The 13,025-nt window shown below is 61.0% G+C and overlaps 1 protein-coding gene and 1 long non-coding RNA gene across 3 annotated transcripts in view; one reads left to right on the forward strand and one right to left on the reverse strand.

Moving 5' to 3' along the window:
- LOC120872813 overlaps positions 1-10,321 on the reverse strand; it is a 15,422-nt gene extending 5,101 nt beyond the window's left edge. Inside the window, exon 1 of the long non-coding RNA XR_005723344.1 lies at positions 10,190-10,321. This is a non-coding gene — a long non-coding RNA (uncharacterized LOC120872813). The remainder of the gene's footprint in view (positions 1-10,189) is intronic.
- On the forward strand, positions 521-11,116 carry UBE2I (ubiquitin conjugating enzyme E2 I). 2 transcript variants are annotated; one of them, XM_040253450.1, is made up of 7 exons: positions 521-634; positions 4,103-4,178; positions 4,339-4,422; positions 5,190-5,262; positions 8,541-8,650; positions 8,738-8,817; positions 10,528-11,116. In XM_040253450.1, the coding sequence occupies exons 2-7, from the start codon at positions 4,113-4,115 to the stop codon at positions 10,589-10,591; spliced, it is 477 nt and encodes a 158-aa protein (XP_040109384.1). In that variant the 5' UTR covers positions 521-634; positions 4,103-4,112; the 3' UTR covers positions 10,592-11,116. The 2 variants fall into 2 exon arrangements, with proteins under 2 accessions (XP_040109384.1, XP_040109393.1); XM_040253459.1 differs by having other exon boundaries at positions 522-600.
- The last annotated feature ends 1,909 nt before the right edge of the window (positions 11,117-13,025 follow it).

The following is a 13,025-nucleotide window of genomic DNA, read 5'->3' on the forward strand; positions in this document are numbered from 1 at the left end:
CGGGCCGCGCTGACAGGAGCGCCAAGCCCTCCGCTCAGGCGGAGCGTTTCCGGGGTCACGGTCTGCGCGCGAACCTGTGGCGCGTTCCAGCCTGGTAGAGGACGCGCCGCACAAAGAGTGCAAAGCCGCGCGCTGCAGGAGCGCCGGCGCGTTTGGGGGTGGCGTGTGATGCCTGGAAACGAAAACAAGCCAGAGCTCTTGCGCCTCCGAGCTCCGCTCGCCGTTGGGGGGGACCCACCAAGTGTTCGCTCTTCCCTTGACGGGGAGATCTCGTCCCAAGACCGCTTTATACCAATTGCACGGCGGCTGGAGCTAATAGTTCTCGGGAGTAAGAGGAAGGCGAGGGAATGATTAGCTGGGCTGATGGTAAAGGCCAGCAGCTGTCTTTGAATCACAGAAGTAACTGGTTTGGTTTGTACGATTTGAAAACAAGCTCCGTTCGCAGAGTTTCTCCTGTTCGCGGAGTTGGCTTTCGTTGGTCTGCTCTTAAGCCCGTGGTCCTCTGTGTTTCTTGCTCCCAAGGAAACTCTGTCTTTGGACGGAGAACCTGCCCAGCAGCAGGGGGAGAAGGAGCCCACGTTTGTGCTGACTTGATTTTGGGTGGGTTGGGGGTGAATTCTGCATCGTGCTGCACGTGAGTCTCGCTGGGTGTTCCGGCCTTGCTTTGGAAACAGCTGGGCGTCCTGGGAGGCGTGTCAGGAAAGACCAGGGAAGTGCCCATGGGCTGGAGGGTCTCCTGAGCGCAGGTGAAGCCAGTGCCTTCCTTCTCCTGGCGAGTTTACGTTTGGGTGGGAAAGCCCACCAAGGGCCGCGAGCCTTTATCGGTTTCATCCTGGGCCGACCTCTGGGCTCACAGTGCTATCGCCCATTTTACCAGTGAGAAGGTTGAAGGGGGAGAGGGAAGCCGTTGGCCCTCACCTGCAGCCAGTAAGTGGCTTCACAGAGATTGATCTGAGAAGCGTGGGTTCAAGCACAGCCCACGCTGGAGAAGGGTGGCTGCAGACTTCAAGGGTCTGCCCCAGACCCGGATCCTGTGCTGCAGGCTCTCCAGCAGGTCATAGATACCCGATCTTTGTCTCTTGGTGGTTTTGCTGCCCTGAAGACTCTGCTCAAACTTAACAGCTCCTTAAGTGCCTCCCTGTCAGTTGGGAAAAGCTGATTCGATTCTAAGTGGGATGCTGAAGGAGTGGTTCCGTGTTGTAATTAAAATGTAGCAAATTGGCTGCTTTCTCCTGGGGAGTGAGAGGCCAGCCTCTCTCTGGGCTGGTGCAGGTGTGCGCCTCTGACTCTGCTCTGGCTGCAGCATCTATCTTTCTGGTGCCCAGTTTGGTTGTCACCCCCAAGGACGGGGTTGCAGCAGCTCTTGTGGGACACCTCTCCCATTACTTTTTGCACCTGAGACAATCACAGCTGGCGCCCCAACAGGGTCTGCTGAGGCGGCTTTGTTCCTTGTCAGCAGAAGAGGTGGCCTGTGGCAGGGTCCTGGCATGTGGTCAGCAGGCATGCGGCACTCAGGATCACCCCGCTGGCCTTTTCTACATCCTGGCCTAGCCATGCCGCTCCAGAGCCCTCGAGTGCCAGCTTGCCCATTCCAGAACCCATGTGCTGTCCAGGCTCCAGGAACCAGTCTTGATGCCTTGCTGAGCGCAGACTCAATAGGAACCTCGCAGTGCACGGAGAGCCAGGCTGCTTGTCTCTGCCGCTGAGCTCCCGTGTGGGACAGTTTAGAGGTGGCTCTTGCCCGTGAGGGGCTCGTGTAGGACATCCACACATCCCTAAGCCCCCACCGGAGGAGGGGGAGGCGTTCCCATCGGCCCTGGGAATGAGGCAGGGGCGAGTTCTGTTTAGAAGGGTCATGTGAAGTGAAGGGTTTTCAGGCTTCAGGATCACTGCCCTCATGTCTAACCAGAGAGGACCTTAAAGAGGACCAATGTTCCCATGGACTTGAAAGCTGCCCGGCGCTCCCCTCTGCTCTGCCGGCTCCCCACCTGAGGGAAGTGACCCCAGCGCCTCCCACTCTGTCCTGTTTGTGGATAGCCTGGTGCTGCAGGCAGTGCCCAGGTGGCCAGCCAACCACCACTAGGACCCAGGGGCACCAGCATGCCCACGTCAGCCTTCGGGCAGCCGCACTTGTGGTCTTCAACTTATATCGCAGGAATGAATGAAAATACCAGATGGGTGTGCACGTGTAGGGAAGGAGACCCCAGACGGGGTCCTGTCCATCAGGTCCACAGATGAGGAGGAGGTGAGCAGGCCAGGACTGGAGGGTCGGGGGTGGCAAAGAGAAATTATCTTTGGGGTGTGGGCTTGTTTGGGATTAAGGCCTTCTTGCTTGGAACTTGATCTTGAGGTTGGGCAGGGTTAGAGCCTTTGAAGAGTGTCCTCAGTGGTCAGAGCCGGGCAGTAGCTCCTGTCACCAGGCCTCCTGCATGGGAGCTAGAGTTTCAACGCTCGCTTTTCCTTGTGTTGACACAAGTCTCCGTGTTTCTTGACAACTCACGGTACCCAGTTGTTTGGTGTCTACAGTAAGTCACCCCACTTCCTGGACCCTGGGCTCCTGGGTGAGGCTGGAGTCTGTGGTGGCAATCCCATGCCCGCCTCCCACATGCTTACTTATTGGGGAGTGGTCCAAGAGCCAGACCCCTACAGAGTTCTGGCTCCTTGAGGTCACTGGGCCTGGGAACAAGCAGCCAGAGAAGCAGCCGCCCAGGGCTGGGCTCTGCTGTCGACTTGCTGACCTGACCCCACTCCTCTGCACAGATGTGGGCACACCAGAGTGGCCACCAGCAGCCGGTGCTGGGACAAGGTTGCCATTTGGCTTGCTGGAGAAGTTGGGGGTCAGCCTGAGCCAAGTGATGGTGGGCCAGGGGCCTCGGTGAGAAGTGGCCCTTCTACCCCTGGGTTGGACTTGAGGCTTCACCCCCAGTGGGCAGATTACTTTCTGGGTCTTTCCTTCTCAGCTCTGAGCTGGGCTTGGTCCCCTGCTTTGGGGCAGGGCCAGTGCCGCTGGGAGGCATGGCCGGTTTCTGGTTCTGTCTTTGGCGGAAGTTTGTTTTGTGGCTGTGGAAGGCACGGCTTGTTGTCCTAGGAGCCTCCAGTTGCTGGGCCTCTCCCCTGTGAGCTGGCCACGCCAGCAGATGTGCCCGGCTCGGAGACCCTCCCCTCAGTATGGTTAAAGTCGTGCTTGTGGAGGTACTTGATTCGGAGTACTCTTCGATGTTCCCATGGACTTGAAGACCAGCGAACACACTTAGGGTCAGACTCCCCAGCAGGTTCTGTGGCCCCTGGGGCCGGGTTCCTGTGGGCGGAAGGGCAGCAAGGGCAGTGGGATTCTGACCTGGGCCTGCGCCTGGTTTGGTCGGCGCGTGGGGTCAGCCGCCCTGGGACGTGACCCAACAGCATCAGGCGATGGATCTGTGTGCTGATGGCCCAGCCTTAAGGGTCTGGGCTCCAGAGGTGGGGGTGGGGAGGGCATTCAGAAGTGGCTGGGGGCCCCAGCAGCGGGGCTACAGGGCCCACTGCACCTTTTGCTGACTTCCCCAAAGTCCGGGGGACAGGCGGCATGGTGGCGGGTCCTTGGGTGGGGTGTCAGATGAGGAAGTGGCAGGGCCGTGGACAGCCTGGTGGTGGGGTTTGCTGGAGGCTGGGCTTGTGTGGCCCCTGCCCCTCATGTGATTGAGCTGCCCTCTGCCCAGGGCCGCCTTCCAGAACACAGGCTCCCCTCCTGGCTGGGCCCGAGCATGGATTCTGGCAGCACCCTCACATCCCTGTGCCCAGTGACCGCCCCCCAGGTCTCAGGCCGGCCCCCTGGATGTCCCTGTCTTGCTCCTGCCTCTCCTAGTGATATCGGGGTCCCTGTCACTCCAGCCGGGGTTGCAGGACAAAGAGGGCAGGGCTGCTACTGGGCGCAGGGGGCGCCCCAGGGGGCACGACCCCCATGCAGACCCCAGGCAGAAGCATGCCCAGAGAGCCTGTGAGGCCGCTGGGAGCCTTCATTTGCTTGCTCCTCAGAATCAAGTCTCGGGCTGGGCCAGGCGCGGGGTGAGGGGCGGAGGGCCCGCAGATAGCTTTGCTCATCACACGTTCTGCCCGGCTCTTCCAGGGACGCGAACATGTCGGGGATCGCCCTCAGCAGACTCGCCCAGGAGAGGAAAGCTTGGAGAAAAGACCACCCGTTTGTAAGGAAAGCTTTATTTCTGCATGCAGCAGGGTGACAGCGTCCCCTGACTGGAATGCCTGCTCCCTGCGGGTCCTCGCTTGGCCTGGGCTGTGCTGGAGGGCTGGTCCCGGGGCGGGCCCGCTGCCCGGAGCCGATGGGCTCATGCTCTTCCCTCGCAGGGTTTCGTGGCCGTCCCAACAAAGAACCCTGACGGCACGATGAACCTCATGAACTGGGAGTGCGCCATTCCTGGGAAGAAGGGGGTAAGAGGGGCCTCCCCTTCAGAAGGACCCAGGCAGGCCAGGGGACAAGGTCAGGGGGACGCGTGCCCCCTGGGCAGTCTTACTTGAGGAAGGAGCTGGGCTGCAGCGGGTGGGGAGTGCACCATGGGCCCCCGTGTCTGGGAGCAGGGGGGGTCCTGGAGGGGTGCTGGGGGACAGATGTGCTGAGGCTGCAGCGGTGCTCCCAGGGGTGGGCCGGAGGGGCTTTGAGCCTCGGACCCTGGCAGATCCTTAGATGCAGAAGCGACCTCTGTCAGCCTGGTGTCCTTCACTTGGCGCCACAGCGCTGCTGGGTACACTGGAACTGGCACGTTGGAATCTTTTGTGGGCTTTGGGGGCGGAAGGAAGGAGACCACTGAGGTGCCCGGGTGGTGACAGGGCTTCATCCCCGCACCCCTTCCGGTGGTTGGCACGAAGGTGCAGCGGGAGTGGGCCCTGGCGGTGGGGGGATGCGCTGTGCAGCCGGGAGGCTGCCTGGTCCCGTGGGGTGTCTGGGGGTGGCTTCACAGAATGTCCCTCCCAGGGAGCCCCCTCCCTGAGTCCTCACCACAACTGCTGGGGTGGGTCCAGGGCCAGGTACTTCCCCAGGGAAGGCCCTTTCCATCTCCCCTTGGGGCCGTAGAGGCCCCAGGAGTCCCGGGGAGCTGCCTCGGGGCCCTCCTCCTGGGGGTGCTCTGGAGCCCCTTGGCTCCCTTGCCCCTCTGGGGCCTGGCCACCAGCACTCCTAATCACAGTTTCATTGCCCACAGACCCCATGGGAAGGAGGCTTGTTTAAACTACGGATGCTGTTCAAAGACGATTACCCATCCTCACCGCCAAAATGTAAGTAGGACGAGGTTCTCAGGAGTCAGCCGCTCCCACCGTGTTCAGCGGGCGGTCCAGGTCCCCCTGGAGAGCCTGGGCCCGGGGAGCCACGCTTGTGTTCCCATCTGCTCCTGGCGGCTCCGCTAGAGCCTCTGCTCCCTGAGGTGGGCGGTGGGTGTGAGTCTGTTTCCACCCCAGTGGTGGGAGTGCACGTAACAGGCTCACATCTCAGAACCCGACTCTCATCCCTGGGGTCCTTAGACCTTTCGTGCCCTGCAGGGACCAGCTGCCACCATCTTCCAGCCCTGGAGGGAGGCAGGTGTGCGGGAGGGCCGCGGTCCTAGAGCCTCCACTGCTTCGGGTTTTGTCGCGTGTTGGGATTTCATACCTGGTGGTGCTGTGTGTCGACCCTATGTGGGTGGCGCATTGGCGCCTCCAGAGAAGGAGTGGGAGGAGCGGGCCCGGTTGCGTCTAAGGTGGTGCTGAGGCAGACCTCCACAAGCAGGTCCGCAGAGCTCAGGCAGGGCCAGGCCCCTCCTCTTGGCAACTGGAAATCAGCAAACGCTGTGGCTGGTTCGTTGAGCGCATTAACTCATGCCCAGCGCGTGGGGCAAGACTGTGTTGGCGTTCACTCTGGTGCTTGGTGATTCAGGAGTGTTGTCTTATAAAGGCAGGGCTGGAAGAATTTCTGAAGACAGTCAGCCCCTTGGCCGGAGACTGACTTCATTTGGGTTGTTCTTTGCTGTTTCAATTTTTTGCCACATAGTTACTACCTTAAAGAACATCTTTAAGAAATGAGATAAATTGTAGCAGCTTTCTTCATTTGTCCCACCCTGTGTTGGAATTCCAAGCTGATCCAGCCAGACAGGAAGAGGAAACCCCAGTGGAACTGGAGGACAAGCCTACAGCCAGTATTTCTCCAAGTCTAAAGCTGCTGAATGAAAGAGCAATTCACAAAAGTCTGTTTTCCTGTGATTACCAGAGATGGCATCTTCTAAAGTATAGTACACACATCAAATACCACGGGATAAATCCAACAGATGTAAGGCCTCACTGCTGGAAAAAAACATAGAAAATAATTTTAAAGGGAATTCCCTGGCAGTCCAGTGGTTAGGACTCCACGCTTTCACCACTGCAGGCAGGGGTTCAATCCCTGGTTGGGGGACTAAGATCCCACAAGCCTGCAGTGTGGCCAAAAAAAGATGTCTCAGCAAGGATCTGGGCCGCCTCAAGCCCTGGCAAGACAAGTGCGTGTGCAGCCCGGGGGGCTGCAGGTGTCCCTGCCTGCTCTCAGCTCTGCTTGCAGGTCCAGTGTGATCAGGCAGACTTCTGTAAGCTGTCGCCCCGGCTGAAACGCGGGGGAGGCAAATGCTGAGAATGGTCCCGTCCTTGGCACTCTGGCTGGGGTCAGGGGGTCCTGAGGCCCAGGACGAGGCTCGTCAGGTGGGGAGCCCACCCTGACAGGGGCGCAGGCCTGCGGAGCAGAGGCCAGCCGCGTATGATTGGTGGGGGGTATGGAGGGGTGGGAGAAGAGGGACGGGCACTCCCGGCCTCCCTCGTGTTGGTGGACGAGAGCCCTTAACTGGAAACCCAGGGGGAAAGCGATGAGCTGGGCGGCCCTGGAGTCAGGACCGTGCCCTCCCCCGGGGCAGTGCGCGTGAGGAGGAGGGATGGATGTGTCTGTCATCAGTTCTTTCCCCACATTCGTCGGAGCCCCTGCACGCTGGTGAGGAGAAGCAAGCAGCCGTCAGCTCGGATGGCCCTTCACGGAAGAGGCTCTCCAGCTGGCCGGCGGCCCAGGAGGGCACCCAGCTCCTCGTGGACACTGCGGGGGGCAGCCCAGCGGCCCTGAGTGCTCCCTGGAGAGCACTCGGCAGGCCTCCTGAGGCCGCACGTGACGCCTGTCCCTGGACTGGCGCTCCCTGAGGAGCCCAGCAAAAGTCCAGAGAGACCTGGGGCAGCCCTTGAGTCTGCACAGTGGGCAGAGGTCAGTCTGCGCAGAGGGAAGGAGGGCCCGCACGTGCTGGAGATGGGAGGCGCTGACCGTGTTCAGTTGGGGTCAGCCGTGCCTGTGAGGCAGGGTAAGGTCACGGCGGGGCTCGGGGTGCTGGTACTAGGTCAGCGTCTTTGCACGAGAAGCAAGATCGCCGCCTCAGGTTCAGTTAAAGATGGGAAGCAACATCTACCAAAAAGTACAGTTAAAGGAGCAAAGAGACAGACTCGAAGTGGGGGACAAGTACCTGACGGTGGGCCTGTGTCCTGCGTGTGTGTGTAAAGAGCGTCTGCAAGTCAGCAAGAGCGACGTGCCAGAGACTGAAGAAGAGCTCCCCAGAGGAGCAGCCCTGACCAGGCATGGCGGCCCGCACATCAGCACTGTGGTCGGCGGGCACCACCGGGCTGGCACGGTTGTGAAGCCTGGAGCCCGAAGGCCCACTGGCAGCGTGTGAATTGATGCAGCCGCCATGCGAACCAGCAGCATCTGCTCAAGTGGCAGTTTCACGCTGAGGAGGCCTTGTGGCTCCATTCACAGTGGCTGAGCTGTGCCCTGGGGTTCGTAGGCCAGCGCCCAGGCCTGCCAGCGAGGCCTGCGTGGTAGTGGGGTGGGCTGAGCCCCAGGCGGGGGCAGGTTTCTCAAAGCTGTTGGACAAGTGGGTGTGCTCACCTTTGGTAATTCATCAACCACACTGCTGCGCTTGCTGCCCTCTTCTGGGTGTGACGTGTTTAGACAGAGGGGAAAGTGTCCAGGTGAGAAAAACTGGCCAAAGCAGCAGGTGAGTGAACGGTCCGTGGTGGGGCTCAGGGTGGCAGGCTTTTCCTGCTGTTTTTATAGTTTCAAATTTTGTATGTGTATATTTTTCCTTAAAGAAGGTGAACTGTTTTTTGTTCTTGAAGAAAGAGCCTGTGGTCCTAAAAGCCTCTGGTTTTGAAGCAGGATGAATTTGAAAATGGCCACTGGTGGGGAAGGGCCCCTGCGTTTCTGCCCGGTGCCCCCCCAGGCCCCTTGTCTGCCGCTGCAGGGACTCCTTGCCTTCTTCCTGAGCCAGGCCCCTGGGAGGCCGTGGGTCAGGCGTCCTGCCCAGGGCGCGGTGCTCTGATGCCACCCCACCCCACCCCACCCCCTCACAGCGGGGCCTGCCTTCTGGGCCTGTCGGGTCGCCCTGCTCGCTTCCCCTGCCGCCTCCTGGGGCCGGTTAGTTTTTCCCGCCTGGTGTGGGGGAGGGGCGCCAGGGAAGCGGTGGGCCCTGTGCAGGGGGACACCTGCCTCCAGAAATGTCTCCTCCCTCCCTGTGCTCCAGGCAAGTTTGAACCGCCGCTGTTCCACCCAAACGTGTACCCCTCGGGCACGGTGTGCCTGTCCATCCTGGAAGAGGACAAGGACTGGCGGCCAGCCATCACCATCAAGCAGGTACGCACCCATCCCCCCCTTCCCCAGTGGGTCCAGCCCATGGCCGGAGAGCCTGCCCTTCCCACCGCTGTGTTTTCTCTTGTGCAGATCTTATTAGGAATACAGGAACTTCTAAACGAACCAAATATCCAAGACCCAGCTCAAGCAGAGGCCTACACGATCTACTGGTCAGTAGTGACCCACTCACTCGCTGCGCCCTCTCCGTGGCCTCCCTGAAGGCCAGTCTAGGCCGCCCCTGGCGGGCGGGGGAGCGGGTGATGGGGTGTCAGGAGGCGGCGCTCGGGGGCTGACCGCTTTGTGTCTGAGCCCTGATCCAGCTCAGTGGGAACGTTCCTCTGGGTGTGGGCCCTGGAGGAGGGGTGACCGGTGGCCCACTCAACCAGGGACCCCAGCCTCCCGCCTTGGCCTTGCTGCTGCCCCCGGTCTCCCAGCCCCTCTTCCCTGTCCCACTGGGGCTTGGTGCTTCTCCAGGGGGCGGGGGTGGCAGTAGGGTACGAAGTCAGGCGTCTGCTTCACACCCAGCCTGTGTCCAGGGTCGGCGCTGAGGGAGGAGGCTGGGGTGATGGAGTCGGGAAGCAGCCGTTAACACCTGGCGCTCTTGTCCTTCCCAGGCTGGGGGCTCCGACACCCTGGCCCCACCCTTCCCTGAGGGGGCTGCGGAAGGGAGCCCTGGTGCCGTGATGGCCTGGCACCCAGGGCCTGTCCTTCCTGGAGAGCATGGGGAGGGGGCGAAGCCGAGGCTGGAGCTGTCCTCAGGCCCCGCTGAGCGGCCAGCACCCCAGCTGCCCGAGTCCCCTGAGAGAAGCACCAAGTTACTTCCCCAGAATGGCTCAGGTCCACGGGCGGGCCCCAGTACTGGCCAAGGGCAGCACGGTGCCCACCAGCAGGGCAGAGGTCCAGTCCCTGAGCCCCCGGCCTGCTCACCTCCAGCCTTCAGTCCCCCTGCCTCTTTGGGCCCCTGTTGGGAGCATCACTCATGGTTCTAGCGAGCACGTTCTCGCTGCCGGGTTGGGTGTACAGTGACTTCTGCCTGACCCCAAGTTGGGTGCTGGGTGCTGAGTTCTGCCTCCTTAGTAGGTAAGGCAGATCCCTGCAACAAGAGCGTGGCCCACAAAGTCAGGGAGTCTCAAGTACCCGTGAGCTTGGGGAGCAGTGCCTCAGGCCGGTTTTCCTGGGTTTCCGTGTTGGTGGCAGTGTGCGCCCGGGTGCTGTGGGGACACCACTCCGCGGCGTCCGCGCCCGAGGTCTCCCCAGCGGTGTGGCCGGTGCTGGCCCGCACGCCTGCGTCCCCTGGGGCGCACTCAGTCTGCTGCAGGCTCTGGTGGCTCTGCCTCGCTCTCAGCTAGAAGCTCGAAGGGCGGCTCAAGCTCTCCCGCTGTGGGTGTTGCAGCCATTCCCTAGGGACGGTGCAGGCAGGGGCTCAGCGGGGCAGCTTTTGCCTCCCCACACCTGGCTGGAGGTGACCACTGGGCCTCAGGCTGGGGTCGGCGCGCTGAGGGGTCCTGCTTGTTGAGAGCACAGCTTGAGGGAGGGGCCCACCTGTGTGCGCATCCCGGAAGAGCCTCCACTCTGAGTGTCGTCTCCCCCTGGGGCACAGCGCCGGTTTCATCAGTGGTGCTTCTCACCCTGGAGCCCCCCGCCGTCACCTTCCCACAGGCAGCGCTGAGAGCCAGGGGCAGACCCCCGGAGGCTTGTCTGGTTTTGAGGCAGGTGTGCGGGAGCTCTGTCTCCTCCACTGACCAGGGTGGTGGAGGCTGCCTCAGACAGAGGAGCTGCTGCCCCCTGCTGACTGGTGAGCCCACGGGCTGCCGCAGGCTCCCGGTGCAGCTTGGGCGGCAGCTGCACCTTCTAACTTGTCTCTCTTTTGACCTCCTCAGCCAAAACAGAGTGGAGTATGAGAAAAGGGTTCGAGCACAAGCCAAGAAGTTTGCTCCCTCATAAGCAGCGACCTGTGGCATCGTAAAAGGAAGGGATTGGTTTGGCAAGAACTTGTTTACAACATTTTTGCAAATCTAACGTTGCTCTACAATTACTGGTCAGGGGGGGGGGGGGGGCGCCCGCCATTTTCCATTTCTGCCACTGGTACAGTCTCGACTCGCTGAATCGCCCAGTTTTTCATACAGGGTCTCTTCCTTCAGTCTTTTGTATTTTTGATTGTTATGTAAAACTTGCTTTTATTTTAATATTGATGTCAGTATTTCAACTGCTGTAAAATTATAAACTTTTATACTTGGATGAGTCCCGAGGAGCCGTTCCCTTCGCTCGCGGACGCAGGCATGCTCCACGCCGCCCAGAGCTGCACTTAGCCTCCCGCTGGCCGCACGACACCGGAAAGCAGAGCCGCCCGCCCCCAGAGCCCCAGCGCCCCAGCCAGCCAGCGTCGCGTTTCCGCATCACTTCCTTTGTGTTTATATGGCGTTTGTCTGTGTTGCTGTTTAGAGTAAATAAACTGTTTATATAAAGGTGTTCGTTGCATTATCATCATTAAAAGTGAGGAGGTGGCCTCCGTGTGCCCCCAGCCCGTCCTCTGTTAACAGTGCTGGGCATTCTTTCCCTGCCACGCCAGGCTCGGGGCTGCAGGCGCCGGAGGGTCAGATCTGGTCAGGCCGGAACTGGCATCCAGACGCTTGTCAAGCTCGCAGGCCCAGGCGTCAGGAGCAGGAGACGCTGACCCAGGCCGGGCAGGTGGGAGGACCGTGGTCCAGGCGGCTCCCCCACCCAGTGCCAACGTGTGGCTGAAGGCCGCCGGGCCAGGCAATGGGGCCCAGGCTGCAGTGAGGCCTGCGCGGTGAGTGGAGCCCCACACCCCCGGCCCCTGCCCCGCGAGTGCAGCCACCGCCCCACAGGCCCCTCCCTGCTGCGGAAGCGTCTGCACCTGAGGCTGATCCTCTGGAGGCTCCGGGATGCTGTCAGAAGCATGTCCGCCCTCTCAGGAGTCCCGAAGATGGAGACGGGACAAGGCCGGCAAGCTTGGGCCCGGGTCCTGCACCCCGGAACCGCAGAGGCAGGGACCTGGCCCCCAGGTCCCGCCGAGGCCCGGGTCGGGCTGCCCTCCCACCCTGCGGACCCTCACCTTCACTGGCAGACTGGTGCCTGTGGCTCCACTCACAGGCTGAGGGCAGGTGACGGACGCTCCAGGAGCCCGAGGAGGACTGATCACCCGACCTGTCAGGAAGCCAGGCGGGGCCAAGCTCCACTTGGGGACCCACCGCCCGGTGACAGGATCGTGCTGGAAGCTGGGGGCCGTGGCTCCAAGGCCCGCATGGCATGCCCTCTCGCTGGGCTGGACTCGCATGAGCTGCTGACACCTATACGTAGGCACAGAGGGCCTTTGGGGGTCCACGGGCTGTGTATCTGTAACTTCTCACAGAACGTTTTATTTTGTAATCACTGACTATTCTTCGTAATAGTTAACCCGTGTACGTGGTTAATACATATGGAAATTCAATCTATTTTCTACTTAAACCATTCTAAGGTAATCAGTGTTTCTAGCAAATCGTCGTGACTTTGGCTAATGAAATGTCCTTTTGTGCCACAGTCCTTGGCTTAACAAAGATGTGAATCTTGTAACAAGAACTATGAAATGTGACCACCCTGTCTCTACTGTAAGGGAAGAGCGTGTGTCCCCAGCATGAGGCACCTCATAATGTGTAAGGAACTGTGGGCTGTATCTAAAATCCTCTGATTAAAACGTTTCCGATAACCACTGCCTGCTAGAGTCCTTTCCTCCCGCCCTGCCCCAAGGAGCCAGGCTGGTGGGTCCCTCCTCCCTCGGCCTCCAGCGTCAGAGATGCCACGACCTGCAGGTGTCGGGGGTGACATTCCCTAGAGCCAAGGTCGAGTGTGTACCTCAAGGTCAGAGTGCCGGCAGCCCAGGCAGCCCACGTCCAGTGCTGATCCCTGGCCCTGTCCCCCGAGTCTCACCTGCTGGAGCAGGTACGCCCCACGTGGGGCTGTTCCCACCACCAGGGTGGCCCTCCCCAGGGAGCCGGGACGCCGTCCCAGGGTGCTAAGGTGCACGTGAGTCCTCAGCGTGTCCAGGACAGGCTCAGGGCAGCCTGTTACACAGGTGCCAAGCAAGGAACCCACGTCGGGGCTTCCAGGAGAACTCGACCACAGGACAGGCTGGACACCGCTACCTCAGGAACCCCTGTGCATGGAGCCCCCGTGGCTTCGGGCTGGGCTCTCGGTTCTTGGGGCCCCCTGACCTCCCTGGACTGTCCTTGCCGAGGCAGCACCGCACCCTTGTGCCTGACCCAGCGGCCGAAGGCCCTCCCACCATGCACCAGGTCCTGCCTCCCGCTTGGGGTTGCCATGACGACGAGTTGCCAGGTTGGAGGGCCTGAACACTGACTTGGGCTGGCTCGAACCGGTC

The sequence above is a fragment of the Oryx dammah genome, unplaced genomic scaffold, assembly GCF_014754425.2.
Source record: "Oryx dammah isolate SB20612 unplaced genomic scaffold, SCBI_Odam_1.1 HiC_scaffold_2, whole genome shotgun sequence".
Classification (NCBI taxonomy): domain Eukaryota; kingdom Metazoa; phylum Chordata; class Mammalia; order Artiodactyla; family Bovidae; genus Oryx; species Oryx dammah.